Consider the following 21,048-nt stretch of genomic DNA (forward strand, 5'->3'; position numbering starts at 1 on the left):
GAAATGTCTCTAGTGTGAAAACATACACAAAAAAACATACAAAAAATGTGAGTTCTTAGGCCTGTCCTGTGAATGGAATAAGATCTCCTGACCTGTATTATCTACAACTGTTAGCAGCAGTGAATCCGTACTGGTTGCCCCAACCTCAATTCTTGCCTCCTCAGAAGAAATTCAACCAAGGGGCATAAGGCAGAGAGACTGAGACAAGTTTTAGAGCAGGAGTGAGAGTTTATTAAAAAGTATTAGAGGCCTGGCACGGTGGGTCACGCCTGTAATCCCAGCACTTTGGGAGGCCGAGGCGGGCGGATCACCTGAGGTCAGAAATTCAAGACCAGCCTGACCAACATGGAGAAACCCCGTCTCTACTAAAAATACAAAATTAGCCGGGCATGGTGGCACATGCCTGTAATCCCAGCTACTCGGGAGGCTGAGGCAGGAGAATCACTGGAACCCAGGAGGCAGAGGTTGAGTGAGCCGAGATCGTGCCATTGCACTCCAGCCTGGGCAACAAGAATGAAACTCTGTGTCAAAAAAAAAAAAAAAATTAGAGCAGGAATGAAAGGAAGTCAAGTACACTTGGAAGAAGGCCAAGTGAGCAATTTGGGAGATTGGGTGCATGGTTTGGCCTTTGACTTGGGGTTTTATATGTTGGCAATCTTCTGGAGTCAATGATTCCCTTGGGGTGGGCTGTCTGCATGCGCAGTGGCTGGCCAGCTCTTGGGAGGGGCCGCAAGCCCAGTGTGTTTACTGGAGTTGTGCATATACTTACTTGAGGCGTTCTTCCCTTACCAGTCGAATGTTCCTGTAAGGTCATGTATCAATTAAACTCTGCCATTTTGCCCCTTAATGCACATGCTTGAGCTTTCTTGCCCAAATCCTGAGATCTTATCAGAAGCTGCTGATCACCAGTTTCAGGTGTTTCTATCTATTGGGAGACTGCCTTTCCCTGGCACTGGCTGCAACCAATTATTATTTTAGAGAGTCAGCTTAACAACTGGCTGGCCGGCTGGGTGCAGTGGCTCATGCCTGTAATCCCAGCACTTTGGGAGGCTGAGGCAGGCAGATCACCTGAGGTCAGGAGTTTGAGACCAGCCTCGCCAACGTGGCAAAACCCCATCTCTACTAAAAATACAACAATTAGCTGGGCGTGGTGGCGGGGGGGAGACTGTAATCCCAGCTACTTGGGAGTTTGAGGCAGGAGAATCTCTTGAACCCGGGTAGCAGAGGTTGCAGTGAGCCGAGGTCATGCCACTGTACTCCAACCTGGGCAACAGAGTGAGACTCCGTCTCAAAAAAAAAAAAAAGAAAAACAACAAAAATAACTTGGCTGACCATCACCTGATGGTTGCCTGACATTCCTGGTAGGGGGGGCCTCTCTTGGCCTGCTCCTGTCTGCCTGACTATCTACTATAATATAACTAAGCCCAGTAGTAGGGGAAATCCTTTGTTTTGTTAAAATAGGCCACTGGGTAGAGGTTGTTGCTTTGCAGATTTTAGGATCTATCAACATGATACCAAGAAGAAACCACAAAGGAAAAAGTGGTAAATCCAAATACAAAAGTGTTTAAAAGTTTATTAAACATTTTATTACACACCTGTATTGCCTAAAGTTTCTATAACAAACATCTTACATTGGAACGATTTTCTTGTTTTTATTTTCTACAAAAAAAAAAGCGGGGGGGACGTTAAAATTAAGCATAGAAATGGTGGAACTTAGGGATTTCCTGTCCAGTTACCTGCGAGTCAGGTTTTATTCCAATTGATTCAACATGGCAGATTAAATGTGAAAAGTAAAATGGTGGGCTCCTTTAGGCAGCAACTCTTGCTTCTTTCCTGGTTACCTCTGCCTACATAGATATTTGATTAAGCAAGATGTTTACACCCCCACACATATTCTAGATAGTTTTGGTCATGAAGTCACAATTTTCCATATCTGCACAATTTTTAAAAAATGGAACTACCCATCTGCACAAAATCTTTGTTTGGGAGTGCAGGGAAGGCCAGGCAGTGGAGGAGAAATTGACACCAACTTCCCTGAGAGCTTCCAAAGTAAGAAAGCATCCCTTTTTCCTACATCAACTCCTGGTTGCATGCTGGAAAATGCAGCAAGTGAGGCACACCAAGCATAGACGCAAAAATCGGAACACAACTGTAAGGTAACCAGGCTGGCAGGTGTAGGGCCGAAATGGCTGCACACCACCACACTAAAATGTCTGCTACAGCCGCACATTTACAATCAGTTTGGTGATGTTTCCAACACAGGCTGGGGGATTGAGTTTCCCCCATGTAAGGCAATGACAAGGATTTCAAATGGACCAAACATTTTATATTAGTGTCAACAGCAATAACACAGCTTCAGCTGGCGGAGGAGAGGGAAACCAAGAATATCCACATTATTTACTCCAGAGAAACTTCTTCCTGACACCATCTGCTCTCTGTTACCCCCAACCCACCAATGTGGCCCTTTCCTAGCGCACCCTTGCCTAGCTCTGCGAACCCCTCAGTTATGTCTCTTGGCCCAAGAATTTCAAAACCCCATGTTTTCTTGAATAAAGAGATTTGGAAAGTTCATTTCAACAGAGTGATTGGTAACACAAAAGATCTCTTAATGCTGCAAAGTATTATTAGTTGTCCAGCTGCAAAGATGATTTGTTGTATTTATCTTTATTCTAGGATTGAATGTAATGCTTTTGCTATACAATGTGGTGGCTGGGGGACGGTGAGGCGGAGGGGACAGAGGGATTGAGCTAGATTACACAGCGTAGAAAATCAATGCTCTTACACTCTAGGGTCTGAGAACTGGTTCAAGGTCACAGAAGTGAATAAGAAAGCCAGCTGAACTAGCAATAGGAAATAGGTTGCACAGAGCAAAGAAAAAGCAAGTTTCTGAAACATGTACAAACTACATATGATGTCTATATTTGTGTCTAGCTGATGTGTATACAAACATTGGCCTTTCTGGAGATAAACTGTCCCCCTCTGAAAATCAGGGTAACACTATTAGTAAGTCAAGACCAAAACAAGAGCCAACAGTAATGACAGTACTATATTTGATCTATATGGCCTGGAAAGGGGAATTAAAATGAGACCCTTCAAGAGAGAAAACCCCAATAACTTTTCACTAAAAATAAAAATGACCCATTTATACAGGAGTTCAAAATTTATTTATAAATTTGTGTAAAAGAATATAAGACCTTTTTCTTTTGTACATATTTGTACCATAAAGAAAGTAGGGATTAAAATCTAAAAAGACCCCCAAAGCTTTTCAAAACCTGATCTGAGAATTAGATAAGAATATGTCACTTAGAAAGACAAGCCTGTAGCACCCATAGCTCTGGATTAACCTGAAAGCATCAAGTGACTCCCTCTTTTTCTACCCTACCAACATCACTCTAATTATACATCCAATTAGAAAAATAATGTAGCATTTCCCTGGCAGCAGAGATTAAATATGAGTTCAGGAATCAGCTCCTCCAAACATGCATAAATGAGGACAAGGAGAAGCCAGTCACTCCTGACTGCACGGTCAAGTGTGTGGGCAGTTGAAATTAAGGTAAAAACAGTGAGGCTGAACAAAATCACATTAAGAAAAAGCATCTCATGAGGCTTTTCGAGGTCAGTTGATGAAGGCCAGATAGGAGTCAATATTTTCTCATATACCCTGGAAGAAAAAGAAAACAAAAATTACTGCAAGCAGCAAAATAAAATTCAAAGCCTTTGTAGTCAAAAATGAAGTTCCTGCAAAGAACGCTCTTATGCATCAAGCTAAAATGATCATTTTTTTAAATTAACAACTTAAATGACCATTGAAACGATTTTATTTTCAAGTCACATTGCATTTGATTCACAAAATAGTCTTGGTCAATAAGGTAATGGCTTGTCAAGTGATGTCTTATTGGCTGTGTTCTTAGAGATAGACTAACAGAGGTGACAAATATACAGTTCGAAAGTGTTGTCACCCACCTACACAGTTACAGCAAGGACAGGATGAACACATGTGGAACAGAGCAATTTAAATGGAAATGTCTCAAGTAGGGTTACGCTGTATTATGCAGCAGAAAGGTGACTTCTAAGAGGACATTGATGTAGGGAGATAGATTGATGAGTCTCCACTCCTACCATTTGCAAAGGGTCAAGAAACCTCCATCAAGCCTTCTGCAGTGCCGGGCCACGCTACGTATGGAATACACACCATTGCTGTTCTAACACTTTGGGAAATTAAAATCTCAGGTTGCCTCATTGGTCATAGGAAATGCTTAACTGCTCTTGAAGACATAGGATTTAGAGTTTCCACAGCATCCCAAAGAGCCTCACCTACTGTATCAGAGGAAATATTATTTAAAGGGATGTTTTTAAGTGACCCACCTTAGGTGCCTCAAAAAAACTAATAGAGAACCCTAGAAAAATTTAAAAAGAAATGTATTTTTTACATATAAAAGCAATTATTGAAGAATAAATGTATATGTTAAGAAATATGAGAAGACTGATTTAAATTAACAATGATTAAAAAATAAAAATCAATCCACCTAACATACACACTTATTGGGGGCCTACTGCTTAAGTGTCTATATGACATTTCAAGAAACCACTGCTTCTTTCCATGGCTTGGTTTTATCATAATTTCTGCCTTCCTCCTTGTTTACTCTGTCTCTGGCTTTTTACTGGTTCTGATATTTCCTCCAAGCCTCTGTGAATTGAGGCATAGCTTTCCTCTTTCATTCTTTGGAGAAGCTCAGTCCTCATCTATCAGTCTTTAAATGGTGACATATCCTTAATTTAATAGTAATTCAAATATATTGATATAATTTAAGTTGCTAATTCTATATATTAATTTTGTCCACTTGTTATTTGCAGAACATGTCCTAAATAAAAGTTTAATTTATGGCCTCTCCTCTTACTTTTGTATGATATTCTTTTATGAACAGATGTTTTAAAATTTAATGTAGATATAGTTATCTTTTTTGTTATTGTTGTTTATACCTTGGGTCTTACAAAATCCTTTCTCAGCTCTATTTTATAAACAGCCTCTTTTATTTTCTAAAATGTAAAAGTCTTCCTTCCTATTTATAAGCTTTAATCCAGTTAGAATTTTTTTATGAATTATGTCGGGACCTAATTTCATGTAAGTACTCAATTGTCCCCACAGCATTTGCTGGAGTCTGTTTCCCCCCAGTGATGTGCTCTGCCCCGTCTGTCATACAAAAAAACTAAAAAATTCAGAAATGTTGGGTGTGCTGGGCCAATTGCATACCGCATTAAATACACAATTAAGTCCCCATATATACTTCTTTATCTTTAGGAGTGAATTGGTTACTCTCGGTTCTTTGCTTTGATTCCAATTTATGTGAATCTATAGCTTATTTGAGAGCTCATTCCTATCTATTAACAAGGTATAACTCTCCATTTATTTATTCCACAGCATCTTTCTACAAAATTTAAGAATTTTTTTTCTTTTCTTTTTTTTTTTTTTTGAGAAAGAGTCTCGCTCTGTCACCCAGGCTGGACTGTAGTGGCGCAATCCCTGCTCACCGCAAGCTCCGCCTCCCAGGTTCACGCCATTCTCCCGCCTCAGCCTCCCAAGTAGCTGGGACTACAGGAGCCCGCCACCACGCCTGGCTAATATTTTTGTATTTTTAGTAGAGACAGGGTTTCATCTTGTTAGCCAGGATGGTCTCGATCTCCTGACCTCGTGATCCGCCCACCTCGGCCTCCCAATGTGGTGGGATTACAGGCGTGAGCTACCGCGCCCGGCTAATTTTAGAATTTTTTAAAAAGGGTCATTCATATTTTTGGTTGGATCTTTTTATTAGATTTTTTATTTATTCCTAATGTGTAGAAATGTAGTTTTTACATATTGATCTTATATCTACTAACATTGCCAAGCCTTTTTTTCTTCTAATAATTTGAATGTAAATTCTTTTGGATTTTCTACGTAAATAATTGTATCATCTGTGATTTATAAAGGCTTTTTTTTCCCCCCTTTTCAATCCTTATATCTTAACGGAAATGTTTTTAATGTATTTTTATTATTATTATACAGTTTTGATCCCTTTATGAGGCAAAGAAATTTCCCTTCTATTCCCAGTTTGCTAGAAGATTTTACCAGAAGTGAGTATTGTAATTTAGCAAATGCTTTTTCTGTACTAATTGAGATGATCGTATGGAGTTTCTCTTATAATTTATGAGGTGAATTATCTCAGTAGGTTTTTTGTTTTGTCTGCAATAAGCCAAGCTTGCAATTCTGGAACAAATCCTATCTCATCAGGATATGTTACGCTTTTTCATATTTATTTTGTCAAAATCTTGTGATTGTTTTGAATCTATGTTTATGAGTGATAGTGAGTCTATTTTTTTCTATACGGTCTTTGTCTAATTTTAATTCAAAGTCACGTTTACCTGCTTAATCATTTTGGATAATACTTCCTTCTTTTTAATCAGAAAAACTTTCTAGACATTTGAAATAATCTGTTCCTTGAAAGTTTAATAGAATTTGGCTCTAATATGTATAGGCCTGGTCTTCGTTTAATGCGAAGACAGTAAGACATTGATGTTGATAGTGTTTGTATCATTTTGCATGCCCACCAATAATGTGTAAAGTACCCATTTCCCCACAGCCTTGCCAACAGAGTATATTGTCAATATTTTAGGAGTTTTTTTTTTGCCAAATAATTGATAAGAAATGGCATTTTGGTTTAATTCTTTTTGAAGTCTGCTTGGTTGTCTTTCATTATCTCCTATTTTTTCCTCATTATTTCAAATCCAATTTTTATTTCATCAAACGTTTTATACATCATGATTTTAAATTCAGTATCTAATCATTTTAGCATATGAAATCATCTGGCTCTAAGTCTTTCTGATGTGTTTGTGATGTTGAATCACAACCACTTGTTTCCTTGTGTGTGTGGTAAGTTCCAGTTATTGTTTTATGCCTGGGATACACCAGTGAACACAACAATCCAATGGCCCCACCCTTGTAGAATGTGGAACATACAACACCACAGGGAGAGGCGAAGAGTAAACCGTCAACAAAACATACAAGGAAATTATGTTTTAAAAGTATGTTAGAAGTTGAAGAGTGCTATAGAAAAAGGGAGGGGAGCCTAGAAAGGGGACTGCAGGAGCCAGGGTGAGAGGACAGGCAGCAGCTTTAACTAGGATGCCAAGGTAACCTCACTGAGACCGTGGAATTCAAGAAAGTAAATGAAGGAGGACAAAGCATATGGATATTTTGGAGAATAGTGTAGACAGAGCACCCAGTGCTCTCAGCAAGAAAGCTGGTGTGGCTAGAGAGAAATGAAGAAGGAGAGCAGCAGGAGAGCCAGAGGGCTAAGAAGGAGTCTGGACCATGCAGCACCTGGTAAGCTGCTGGAAGGACTTCGGCTTTTACTCCAAGTGATTTGGGGGGTGGTGAAAGCCAATGGAGGGGTATGCAGAGTCAGAATCTGACTTCTGTCAGTCTTGTATCGAGAACAGACTGTAGGTAAGTAATTGTGGAAGTAAGAAAACCATCTAGGAGACTACTGCAAGCATCTGGATGAGCACTGAGAGAGGCTGGAAGCAGGATAATGATGATGAGGGTGGTGAGAAGCTGTTGGATTGGATGTATTGGGAAGGAAGAGTCAAGAGGATTTGTTGATGGCTAGCTGTGTGGGTGTGAGAGAGGGCTTGCACCGTTATGGAAACAGGAAAATGTGCAGATAGAGCACTAGGGTAAAGGGGATCAAAGGTTAGGTTTTAGACATGTTAAGGCTGAAATGTCTATTACATATCTTGGATAAGTAGAGAGGTGTTGGGTAGGCAACTGGGTACACAAGTCTGGAGTTTGGAGGAAGGGGTCTTGGCTGGAAATAGAAACTTGGGAGTCATGAACATATAGATAGTATCTAATTTCATAAGAATGAATGAGGTCATCATGGTATTAAGTGAACATCAGTTCAGAAAGTGGTCCAAGGTAGATCCCTGAGGCACTTCACTGTTGAAAGGACAGGCAGATGCAAGGAATTCAGCAAAGAGGGATGAAAAGGGGTTATCACTGAGGTATATGAAAACCCAGGAGAGTACAGTGTCACAGAAGCTAAGTAAAGAAACAATTTCAAAGAAGAGGGAGTGATTCACCATGACAAAGAATGGCGATCAGTCAAAAGATGAAGATTGAGAAATAATCGTTGGATTTTGCAATGTGAACATTTTTAGTGACCATGAAAAGAACATTCTTTTTGATGGGTAGATTCTAAAACCTTGTTAACAGTGGGTTTAAGAAAAAAATAAAGAAATTAGAGATAGCAAGGAGAGGCACCTTTTGATGTTTTACTCTGAAGGAGGACAGAGAAACAGGGCAGTAGCAAGAAGGAAATGTGCTATCAACAGAATTTATGTTGATTTATGTTTTATGCTGATGGAAGTGTTCTAGTCGAGATGGAACATTCAGCAATTCAGTAGAGAGGAGAGAGTATTATTAGAACAAAGTCCCCCAGGAGGTGGAGAAGATAAATCATAAAGCAAAGCAAGCACAGAAGTGCAGATGTCTGGAGGTCAACAGAGGTGAAGGTGGGAGCCTGAGGAACTTCCCAGGTTTCTCTTGCTGCTTCTTTTAAGTAAGGAAAGCACTGATAACCCCTTTGGACTTGGATATGCCCATCCTACTAAAAATTTCACCCAATCAGCCTCACTATTACATCATGAGGAAACAACAATGCTCCTCTCTTTGATCTGTGAGGAGTCTAAGCAGAGATTTATGGCTCACTAAGGCCTGCCAATAGTCATTGGTGAGCCAGATTGCCACATCCTCACATCCTCAGCAGAAGCCTATGCGATATCCATTTATGCTCTCCCATCATCTTCCCCTCAGTCCCAGATAGGTGCTTTCTAAGTTTTAAGAGCGGTTCCATAGAGAAGAAATGACAACCATACAGTGTGTTTCCAAGCCCTGACCAAAATCTAAATTCCAATTGTGTTTCACAACTAAGTTATACAAGCTTGGATAATGTCTTCAACTCACAATGGCCCATTTTCCACATGACTCCTACTCACATAGTGTTACAAGACACTATGTGTACTTTGTATCACACAATGCAAAGATCCTGCGTTTCAATTATTTTCTCTGTTCCATACTGTCCCTATTCTGAATGCCAGAGTGTAACAAATGAGCATATATTACGGATAAGTAGACACATCCAGGCAGCGTTCTCTGCAAATTTGCTTCTGTTCAATTATCTTAAATACGTATACATTTATAAAATCCACTCATCAATGTAAACTACTAGATGTCTTTCAAAGATACATGCTGTAAGATTTCTAACAGATTGACTTCTTAAACATGATCTTCTGTCTGTCAAGTATTTATGAAAGGAAGATCTTCTCTAGATTTTCTAGGTCAGCAAGCACTTGATTATTTTGTTGTATTTTGACCAGTTTACAGATTTCTATCTGATGTGTGTATATAAAGGGAGTGAGTGAGAGAGAGAGAAGGTAGTTATACACTGGGGCTTCAATTAAACTGTAAGACCTATGGTCTTCAGTTTTGATTTTGTACACATTGCAAACCTCACAATTATATATGTTCCAAAGCTTTGGTGCTCGTTCAATCATATATCATGCACACAAAATACATTAAACACATATTGCAACACAGTTGCAAGGTTTTCATCACAGAAATAGGTAAGGACATTTCATTTTTTAAAAGTGCCTTTTGCTATAGGGTTTTTAAAAAATCGTTTCCTAGTGAAAAATTAACTACTGGTTTCTTTGATGTGTTAGTTTGACTGAGAATATATTACTAGAGAATGCTTATTATTTTTATAACCATATTTCATTTAAAATCTTTCTGAAAAAAAAAACAAACGTTCATTTGTTTTTTTGTAGGTCTGGGCAAGGGATGATAAAAACCCTTAGAGTCCAGGCAATCATGCTGAGAACAAAGGGCAGGTATCATTTTTTATTGTGATTGGTGAGAGCTGAAATCAGGACTTTGTCCCTCTAGCAGAAGCTATTGTGGAATTTACAGTAATCCCCCTGGCTGACTGCCCATCACACTGCCAAACAGCACAACAACAAAAACGTAATATCTGGGGAGAAGGCCAAAACATATACTAAAAATTCTCATTGTTTTTATTCTTCAACATTGAAAGATGATTTAAGAGAAAAGAAAAAACTCACCCAGCTGTTACCGCTATTCATATTCCAACAGCCTCCAGATTGCTCGAGGCCACCTGGTTGACTTTTGCCCTGGAGTCGGTCCAGAAAAGCATTATTTACCCTTTAAAACAATGAAAAATGTGTGTGAGTAGAAAACTTGCTGCAGGGCTGAGAGATTTCTGAGAATCTAATGTGTTGTATGAACTGACCGTGGGGATAGCTTCCTGGCTTCAGCTTAGAAGAAATCCACAGAAACTTCTCTTCACACTAACGATATGACATGCTGTTAACCCCTCTTTACTAGAGCTGGTGCCAATCTTGGCTCAAGCCAAAGGGGGTACGAATTCTTAACCTGAGAGTTTCAGGCACTCATCTCCTGCCAGTTCAGCAAGACCCTAGTTCAAGAAAGAAACTACAGCCCTCAAAATCATGCCAGGTATGAACCTCAGAGGCTGGAGAAAGACAGAAGCCTCAGCATGAACCAAAACATGAAGAAGAACCAAAGATAGCTCTATGGCATTATTGTTGCAAGATAGATGTCCTTCCCATATTCCCTGCACTCCACTGCCAGTCTTGCTAAAGTAAACCCCATACATGAAAAGCAGAAATGGAAGGTGAGCTTATATTATTCTATTTCTGGAGCTTGCTACCTGGTTGTTCACTTTATAATTAATCACTATAAATATCTGTTTTGTGGACCTTTCTGTGTTTCATATTACAGTTTTTAAATTTAAAATAATAAATCACAGGTAACGTCGTGCTCTGAGTTGCCCACGTATGGCTGAGTAGAGTCAGGGACTTGGAAGCTGAAGAAATAGCACTGCAATAGGTACCCTATGATATCAACAGATTATTTAGGTAGTGCAGAAATAAGACTATAAGCTTCTGGGAAGCAGAAACACAATGCCTGGTGCATAGCAGCAAATATACATTTATGGAAGGAAGGGAGGCAGGAACCAGTCACATGAGCCTCTTGTTCAGTCATGAAGATTAGCAGAATGTGGTCATGGTGAGTGGCTACAGGCCAGTGACTGTGGGAGATTAGGGAACTTTGAGGCAAATAAAGGCTGGGTAGCAAAGTCAAAGGCTGGAGGGGGTTTCTGGCTGTCTGCGCTTGCTCAGTGCTAGCTAAGATGCCAGCCGTGTGTGGGCTCAGTTGCTGTCTCTCAACAACTTTAGGTCCCATCGGGCTGTGGTTCCACCTCAGCTATTATAAAGCTTCTTTCCCATCTTACCATAAAATCTACCCAAGTGCCATATTCTAGTCAGCCTGCTTCACTGCCAAGCTCCATGTTTAAGTCACCTTCTCTGAATCTCTCAGCATGCAGATAGAATAGTATCCTACTTCGCTGGAGACTCAACTATCAAGAAAAGGAAAGTGACCCTGCTCCCCATTAAACAACACAACCACTGGTATCCTGGACTGCCTGCATGCCTGGAGCTGTTCTTATCCAGTCTTTTTGTCATTAACAAAGATGGGCTTTCACTCAGCATCCTCCACCCCACACCCAAACCACTACAAGGCTTGTTTGCTCTACCTCCTGAACACAACCTAAATTCACTCATTTCTTTCCATGGATACCATTCTAGTTCAAATTACTATATCTTCACCTTGCTAGTGCTTTCACTCCCACCTTCCGTAATCTAGTCCCCATACAACAACCTTACTAGATTATGAAAGAAATGTCTTCCTTTTGCTTAAAATTCTCCCACGACTTCCCATTGGTCTTAGAATAAAACTGGCTTATTAAAGGTTGTGTTATCTTGCTCCTGCCTACCTTTCCTCCCTCACTGAGTATCATTCTCTTCTTCACTCACTATAATCCCATCACATGGGGTGAGGTGTGGTGGCTCATGCCTGTAATCCCAGCGCTTTGGAAGGCTGAGGCTGGTGCATCACTTGAGGTCAGGAGACCAGCCTGGCCAACCTGGCAAAACCTCATCTCTACTAAAAACACAAAAATTAGCCCGGCATGGTGGTGGGCACCTATAGTCCCAGCTACTCAGGAGGCTGAGGCAGGAGAATCGCTTGAACCTGGGAGGTGGAGTTTGCAGTGAGTGGAGATGATGTCACTGCACTCCAGCCTGGGCGACAGAGCAAAACTCTGTCTCAAAAAAAAAAAAATTCCCATCACTTGGGACTCAAACAGTCCAAGCTCATTTGTACTTTAGAGCCTCTGCACTTGCTCTTCCCCTCTTCGTAGGCCATCTAAGTCCATGCATCTTCCCCCAGTCTCTATGTGGCTGGTTCTTCCTTGTCCTTGGATGTCACCTCTGCAGTGAGGCCTTCCTAAGTAACCTATCATCTCCAATTTCTTCTTTAACATCACCTTGTGATATGGTCCTCACAGGACACATCACCATCTGAAATAACAGTGCCTTTGATTGTTGACTTCCATTTCTCTCCTCCAGATTATAATTTCCACATGGTGAGGGACCCCTTCTGCCGTGTTTTGCCCTATTCCCGGAGCCTAGAGCACAGCCTTTATGGAGTGTAGCCTGATAATGTAGTTACTGAATGAAACAAATCTTCCTGGCACACGTTCTTCACCCCTGAAAACAACATGGATGATGAGTGCAGACTGCAAAACAGCTCACTGGCAATTGCTCTCAATTCACTCAAACCCTGTGAAGACTGATGCCTTGTCATGAAGACATAAGGTAATGTGATTCACTTTTGAGCATCAGTTACTAAGAGGACATCAGAGTGGTTGAGCACTCTTTGATACTATAGGAGTGTCCTCAAGTTGCCTATGTCCACAGCAGTGTGAGTCAACCAGAGATAATGGGTGGGAAAGAGTTTGCTTCTCTCAATTCCTATCAAGAATCTAAATGGGAGGGAAAAGAATCAATTTCTATTTTTGTTTAATAGTTTTAGAAAGTACATACATGCTACTGCAGTCAAAGTTGTGCTCTGGGTTTTCTTCTGAGGGTTAATTTGGATAAAAACTATTATTCAGGGATGGTTCAAGTTTGAATAAATCAATTCAGTTCATCCCAGTTTTCACCTCATGGCCCAAATCCTTTCAAGTCCTTGACCCCCATACTCTGTCGTTTCTCTCTGCAATTTCTACTTGTCTTCTCCTACTCAAATAGTTACAACGGGTCAGGTGCAGGTGCACTCAAGCTCATTACAGGTTCATTGAAAAGCTTGTCAGGAATCTCAGTGCTTTCTATTATAATACTCAGAGTTGAGTTTTCTGCAATGTGAACTTTTAAACTGTAGAAAGCACGTTGTCCTTTTGATGCCAATAAAATTGTGCCTTTGGAGAAAACCTAATTTACATCCCCTACACACACACTATATAGCTTGTGTTGTTGCCTTGAGTAAGAATGGACACGGCTATTAAGAGTTCATTGAGTATGTATTCTCACATGATAACATGGGAAAGCTCATGGCACACTTTAAAGGCAATACAAACGTAAGCTCTTTTCAAAAATTGATGAAGAGCATAAAATATATATTTAATGACTTGATCAGATACTTCAAAATGAATTACTGAGTTTATTATCTAGAAAAATCTCTTCTTGGATTAAATTTGGAGCTATACATTTATTGGATCTATTTAAGTAGAATCAAAAGAAAGAAAAAATAACGTATAGAAATTAAACAGCCCCACCAATATTTAGGTATTCAGTAGTATGGAAATAAACTTAAAGAATGAAAGCCAAGATTCCTATAACAAAAAAGTTATCTTTTCCACTTCTAATCAAATAGCTTGGATGTTTATTAGGTGCCCATCAAAGATAAATATTTCAGCAATGGAGCCTATTAATGTGACACATCACTATGTTTAAGATGCTTAAAGTCTTACAATTCAATTAATCCTCAGAAATCCAGAGAAATAACTGGCTACTACTAGCAATCAGTTTATAAATACAATATCAAGTGTTTTTTAAACAGGAAGTATTTTAAAAAGAAAATAGGGCAGGTGCAGTGGCTCACTCCTGTAATCCCAGTACTTTGGGAGGCTGAGGCAGGCAGATCACCTGAGGTCAGGAGTTCAAGATCAGCCTGGCCAACACAGCGAAACCCCGTCTCCACTAAAAATACAAAAATTAGCTGGGCATGGTGGCACGTGCCTGTAATCCCAACTACTCAGGAGGCTGAGGCAGGAGAGTCACTTGAACCCGGGAGGCAGAGTTTGCAGTGAGCCGAGATCCTGCCACTGCACTCCCACCTGGGCAAAAGAGTGAGACTCTGTCTCAAAAAAAAAAAAAAAAAAAAAAAAAAAAGAAAATAATAAACAGCAATAAAATGGCTAAATTATGGCCTACTTTATAATAAATAAGTAGTTAGCATGCTTCCCCACCACCATCTTACCCAACAATATAGCCTAACCGACATATCAGAGTTTTGATATTTCCTTAAATAAGAGAAAAAACATATAATTCACATTTGTAGTTCCAAAACTATTTTGACTGGACTCTGGGGACAACATAGTTCAGTCAAATAAAAGTGAGCTCCCCGCCCACAGTTAGAGGCACCATCAGAATAGGGAGCTTCCACTGAATGCTTTTTAAAGTCTCTCATTTAGAAAATGAAACCAACATAACTTAAAAATACAGTTTAGTGACAGTGGGAAGGTTAAATACGTTCAAAAAAGCCATTCACTATCAAAAGAATTTGTCCCTTTAAATTGTGAAAACCCTTACATTCTTCTCCAAGATACTCAAGTACATCCCTAATGAACTCAACCCGTGTCCCCCTAGAAATCTTAGCATAATAATGGCAGACAATATGGTGCTTATTAGCACTGTCCCAACAGTAACATGATATTTTACTAGGTATTCTTAAGTCTGATATTAGGATTAAGATGGAGAGTGCTTAGACTATTTGAAAATTACTTAATGGTTCTAAGATTTTTTTTCTCTAATGTGTCAATATTAAATAATGTTAGTGAGTTTTTGTCTGAGCTTTTGCACTCAAGTATGGGTATCTGACCATCTATATTGATGTAATTGTTATAACGAAGTCTATAAATGGTAGACCATCGTCTCAAATTAGGATGTTTTGTCCTATGGTAGGCAAATTAAATATACCTTAATTGAACACACAACTTAAGAACATGAGTCAGTTTTCTAATGTGAGTTTATAATGCCACCTATCCAAGAAAATTGTGCATGCACATATGTACACACATGTGTGTACTTATATATGTAGCAGTTGGCATACCTCATACATATATCACGTCCCAATAACAGATTTAAAGGTAATACGCATTCCAAAACCATATTAATAATGTTATCGTAATGTTTTCCTAAAACACTGTACAAACTTTCTAGGTAATTGATTTAACCAAGGATGCTTATTTTATTAGCCAGTTTTACCTCCTGTGTTCAGTCTGGTGGATTTTGGCTCTTTCTTGCTCTTGCTGCTGCTGTTTAAGTTCCAGTAATTCACTCTAGGAACAATAAAAGTTTTAAAATATGGTTTTCAATTAACACGGTTGTACAGAAGACACCCAAATCAATTACATATTTAACCTCAACTGGTACAATATTTCATTTTTGAAACTTTTACTTAAGTACTATTTGGATGTGAAATTATTTTCTTATATACGTAGGTAGCAAATAACTGTGGCTTAGTCAAACAGAATAGCTCTGTGAGTGTAAAATTGCTAGATTAAAAGCCAATGTGCATGGTCAAGATACTAGATCAATAGGTACAACACAAACAGAAAAAAATACAATGTAAGTCAAACTCATCTATGTCTTACAGAGAACAACAAATCCAATTAGTTCCTTCAGGAATATCACACAATACTATTTCTTGGTATTTCTCTAGCATTTCTTTCCTAATAAATTCATAGCAACTTACAAATAAATATTGGACTCAATCTTATAGTGTAATTCTGTTAATAAAACATTCTCCATCCTGGAGAATAAGCACTCACCTATTATTGATTAGTTACTTCTAATACCAGCAGAACTTTGAGATCTCTGGAGGAGATACTTTGCTTCATATAAATCACATTATTATAACTAAATCTTTAGCTTCCAACAGTCTGCTTATCTTCTTGGAAGAGGCAACTTAACTTCCAGACCTAGTTACTATGTTTACAGTATTATACTGAAGAACCAATCCCAGGATTTCTCTAATTTCCAACTGTCTACCCTAAGGCAGAATAAATTTTAATCCCATTTCAAAGACAAAAAAAATGCAAAGAGAAGAAAATTATTAGGCCCAAGTCATATACCAGTGCCTGAGTCAGAGAGATTTTCTGGTAGAGAAAATACTGTCACGTCTTAACACATACCAATAAAAGGTTGCTATTGTTGTTTTAACCCCAAACTTCCTTGATGAAAAGTATACAAAAAAACTCAAAGTTCAGGCTGACATTTTATTAACTTTGTTCAAAGACCCTCTAATATTCCACAGTCCCCCAAAATAAAAAGACTTATTTCTTATACTGTGATATTCCAAATACATTGCTCATCAATCCCTAAAGCACATTACTTAACCCTAATTCCTATATAACACTAATAAGGGGAAATCATTGAACAATATTTGAGTTTTTGAAATCAATGAATAATATTTGTCCACTCAATAAGCATTTGTTATGCACCTCGCTGCCAAGCTTTATGCTCAAGTCTCACTCTTGCACAATAGGATCGTTTTTTAGTCTACCAAATATTAGTACTCTTTATTAGTATACCAAGTATACCAATGTGAAAGAAGCTCCTGTCCTCTCCCTCGTCTCCACAATCATTTTCAATTCCTGCATGTGGTTTCATAAGTAATTATCTTCTTCTTAATAGTATGCATGTTTATTCATTTCTTAAATTTTTTTATTATTATACTTTAAGTTTTAGGGTACATGTGCACAATGTGCAGGTTAGTTACATATGTATACATGTGCCATGCTAGTGCGCTGCACCCACTAACTCGTCATCTAGCATTAGGTATATCTCCCAGTGCTATCCCTCCCCCCTCCCCCCACCCCACAACAGTCCCCAGAGTGTGATGTTCCCCTTCCTGTGTCCATGTGTTCTCACTGTTCAATTCCCACCTATGAGTGAGAATATGCGGTGTTTGGTTTTTTGTTCTTGCGATAGTTTACTGAGAATGATGATTTCCAATTTCATCCATGTCCCTACAAAGGACATGAACTCATTTCTTAATTTTTTAAAAACTGTATTATCTTTTGACTACCTACAATGGAAAAAAGATTGATGCCTCTATTACTACCTTCACCCCAATCCCAACTTCCTCTCATAGTACAGCTCCATCGTCATTCTCTTACAACGTTTCTTTTTTTAACATTCAGTGTGGTAGGAGGGGGATCTAGAAATCCTATAGCTCCTCATTCAAGTTTCTAATTCATCCTCCTGTTTTCAACTCTAGGCTTCAAAGGTACCAGGTGCCTCTGATTCCTCAACTTAACCAACTTCTCTGTCTTACTGCTTCTTTCAAATGAGTACTGGCTTTTCCTGCTCCACTAAATCAGTTACCACTGACCATCTAGTTCCAGATTTAAAATTCTGGCTTATATCTTTGCTGCAGTCTACTAGTCTGTTCTTTTGCTCTTGTTGGCTTATGGCTTTTTAAAAAAATTCCTGTATTTTTAGTGGTATATGGGGAGAGAGTGATGAAACATAAGCAAATGAAATGCTTTTGATGTGCAATGTTTAACCAGAAAACCTTAATATTTTCAAATACAAGTTTTACCAGAATTGTATTATTTGATCCTAACAACAATTGCAAAGGTAGGCAGGCAAACAAAGTATTATGTGATAAATGAATGAGCAATATCATCCTCACCTTACAGATAAGGAAATGGGATCAGAGACACAGTTTTAGTAACTTGTCAAGAGCTAAATAGCTTATTAGTAGCAAAATAAAGACCAGGGCTTACATTTTCTTGTATCTAATAATCTTCTGCAGGATGCATTCAAAATAAATGGTTGGAATTAAGGATATCCTCACGGTGGCTCATCATAAAGTATAAACAGTCATGTCCAGAACTACAGGACCCATTCACATTCAAAAGTTTTAGCAGAATATATATAACCTAAGCACAAATCTAAATCCTTCTTGCCAAAGGATGCTGATTATTTTCACTTTCATTAATCCTATTTCTCCAAGGAGCAACTTCTGGTATCTGGCCCATTGTGAGTTTAATACAATGCATTCTGAACAAACTAACTCTCATTAGTTCTGGAGTATGACACAAAGACAAAAAAAGTATAAAATACATACATATATATATATATGCATACTATGACATGTTACTTTAAAATAATTTTTAAGATAATTTTTTCAGACTTGGCAAAATGATCATGCAACTTGTCTGAGAAAAAAAATACAATCACAGCCATACAAAAATACTGGAAAAGAAAACAAAAAATGAGAAAGAACCAGCTTCATCAAACATTGAAAGATATCATATGAGAACACATGGATGGGGACAACACACACTGGGGCCTGTTGGAGTGGAGGATGCAGGGGGAGGGAGAGCTAATGGATGCTGGGCTTAATACCTAGGTACTGGGTTGATCTGTGCAGCAAACCACCATGGCACATGTTTACCTATGTAACAAACCTGCACATCCTGTACATGAATCCCTGAGCTTAAAAGTTGAAGAAAATAAAACTATAGTAATTAAAACAATTCGAGTCTAGGAAGAGACATGATACATATGGAAATGTAGTTTACCATAAGGTTGTGCTAAACCAATGCAGGTGACAGAGTTTCATGAATGATGATGGACTAGCCAACTACTGTAAGAAAGATCAAAACTAGACCCTTAATTTCGATTAAATAAATTTTATACAAGTCTAAGATTTGAGCCTAGAAGATGGGAATAGAAGTTTTCAAAGGTGGCACAGGTGAATTTATTTATAAACTTGGAGTGAGGAAGTTCCAGAAGTTATAAAAAGAAAAAGATTAATAAATTTAGCTGCATGAAAATTCAAACTTTTCATTTGGAAAAAATACCATAAAATTAAAAAATTAACTGTTAATGAATGTTTAGGATATGCATAGGCTAATTCAATTTTCATTTATTCATTCATTAAATATCTGAGTGTCTATTATGAGCCAGGCTTGCATCTGCATGATAGGCTATAGTAGTGAACAAGATAGATGAGATCTTTGCTCCTTTAGAGTTTATATTCTAGAGAAAGGAAACCCATAAACAAGTGAGAAAAATATCCAACAATAATCCCAGGCAGAGGATTAAAACACACTGATGTGAGATTCAGTGGTTCAGTGACTATTTTAGGCTGAGACTCAGGAAATGTCCCAGAAAGTGGGTAAGGACTTCACATAAACCAATAAGGAAAAAACAACCAAAAAGAAAAAGGGCCAAGGGATAGGAACAGGCAGTTCACAGATAAACTACAGGTTGCCTGTCAGTTCAAAATGGTCATTATCTTCACTTAAAATCAAAGAAATATTAAAACGATGAGATAAAGTGTTTCTATTGTATTGACGAAAATCAGAAAAGTTTGACAGAAAACACTCTGGTATAGCATCTAAATTAGTGAAACCTAATTTAGTTTTTGGAAGTCAATTTAGCAATAAGCATCAAAATGTAAGACGTATACATCTCTTGCAGAAGTGTTCAAAGATGTATGTATATGAATATTCACAGCTATATTATTGAAACTGTAAAAGTTCAGGGAAACATGTTAATGCCCACCAACAAAACACTTGCACCATAAGTGAGGCCATCAGCGCAATGGAATACAATGGAACAGTTACAAAGACTAAGATGGATGTTTTGTAAGGTAGAGCAGGGGCCTATGGAGAGATCTCTAAGATACATTAAGTGATAAAAGATAGGTTCAGAGCCGTTTTCTTAGGACGCTTCTATATAAACAGAAAATATATACATACACTCATTTTGACTTTTATGTGCTGATGTGTATCCAAAACATTTAATGAAAAACTACACAAGAAAATGTTAACTGTAATTAACGCTGGGTAGCGGCGCTTGAAGTGTGAATGGGCAAGAAAAGGATGCTTTACTATCTTACATAGTTTTTGATTTTTAACTTCTGAACCATGTGTATATATTATTTCCTCATACCATCAGTAGGAATTTATTATCAGTGTGAGAGGCCATTTCTGTTTTCTTATGCTTTCCTTTATTTAAAAATCCCAATAAATATGTAATTTTTAACACAGAGAGATATAAAAGAGTGAAACACCACACATGAAGCTAAGAACTGTTAGGGAGGAAGAAAAGACAGGAAGAGAGCAACATACATCATCCTATTACGGAGGCAAGGAAAGGGGAGAAGAGATAAAGACCAGGGGACGGGAGCTGATGAGGCATCACCATGCAAGAACATTGCTCCAGATGGCCGAAGGGAAGGTGCTGGCATCGCTGCACTCAGGATTATTATCCTATAACTAGCAAAGCGTATTTACTAAGGAGAGGCTGGTTTTTCTTCCGTACTAAGAAGGATAATTTCAGCTAATTAATTTGTTCTGCTGAACTGACAGCCACCAAGGATGTGTCTGCATGCCTTATAAGCATATTCTTGGTTCATTTACTGAGATCCCACACAGAAGTTCAATATCTAGAGTTAAGCAAATAAAAAATAAGTTGTTCTTGTTTCAAGGACCAAGCTTGGGACATGAAAAGCATCAAAGTGCTCTAAGCAGGAGGACAATGACATGCAACATCTGAGGCATTGTTAAGGCCTGGCCTACTCAATGCATATTGTCACACGCCAACCATTTTCCAGATACCTAGGTTCATGCTAAAGGTACAGATATCAGCACAGCTCCACCCTGAAATAAATCACAGTATAATGAGGCAGACACACCCAGAAACAACTCTGACACAGGGCAAAAAGAAATGAGTTGCTAAACACAAAATTAAGCTACATGACATGGGAATACAAGGGAAGAATGCAAACAAGAGAAGGGTGTTCAACACTTTGTGTTTGTGCATGTC

The 21,048-nt window shown here is 38.5% G+C and overlaps 1 protein-coding gene across 3 annotated transcripts in view; it reads right to left on the reverse strand.

Annotated features, from left to right (window-relative positions):
- Positions 1–1,547: 1,547 nt before the first annotated feature.
- Positions 1,548–21,048, reverse strand: part of EPSTI1 (epithelial stromal interaction 1) — a 103,750-nt gene continuing 84,249 nt past the window's right edge. For 2 of the 3 annotated variants that reach the window (XM_003805932.6, XM_024927452.4), the window contains 3 exons: positions 15,466–15,539; positions 10,156–10,255; positions 1,548–3,661 (listed from right to left, as the gene is read on the reverse strand). In XM_003805932.6, the coding sequence (XP_003805980.1) occupies positions 3,653–3,661; positions 10,156–10,255; positions 15,466–15,539 (183 nt within the window). In that variant the 3' untranslated portion in view covers positions 1,548–3,652. Of the gene's footprint in view, positions 3,662–4,365; positions 4,398–10,155; positions 10,256–15,465; positions 15,540–21,048 lie in introns of all 3 variants that reach the window. The other variant, XM_063595930.1, reaches the window with a different exon arrangement.

This window comes from Pan paniscus, chromosome 14 (genome assembly GCF_029289425.2).
Source record: "Pan paniscus chromosome 14, NHGRI_mPanPan1-v2.0_pri, whole genome shotgun sequence".
In the NCBI taxonomy this organism is placed as follows: Eukaryota; Metazoa; Chordata; class Mammalia; order Primates; family Hominidae; genus Pan; species Pan paniscus.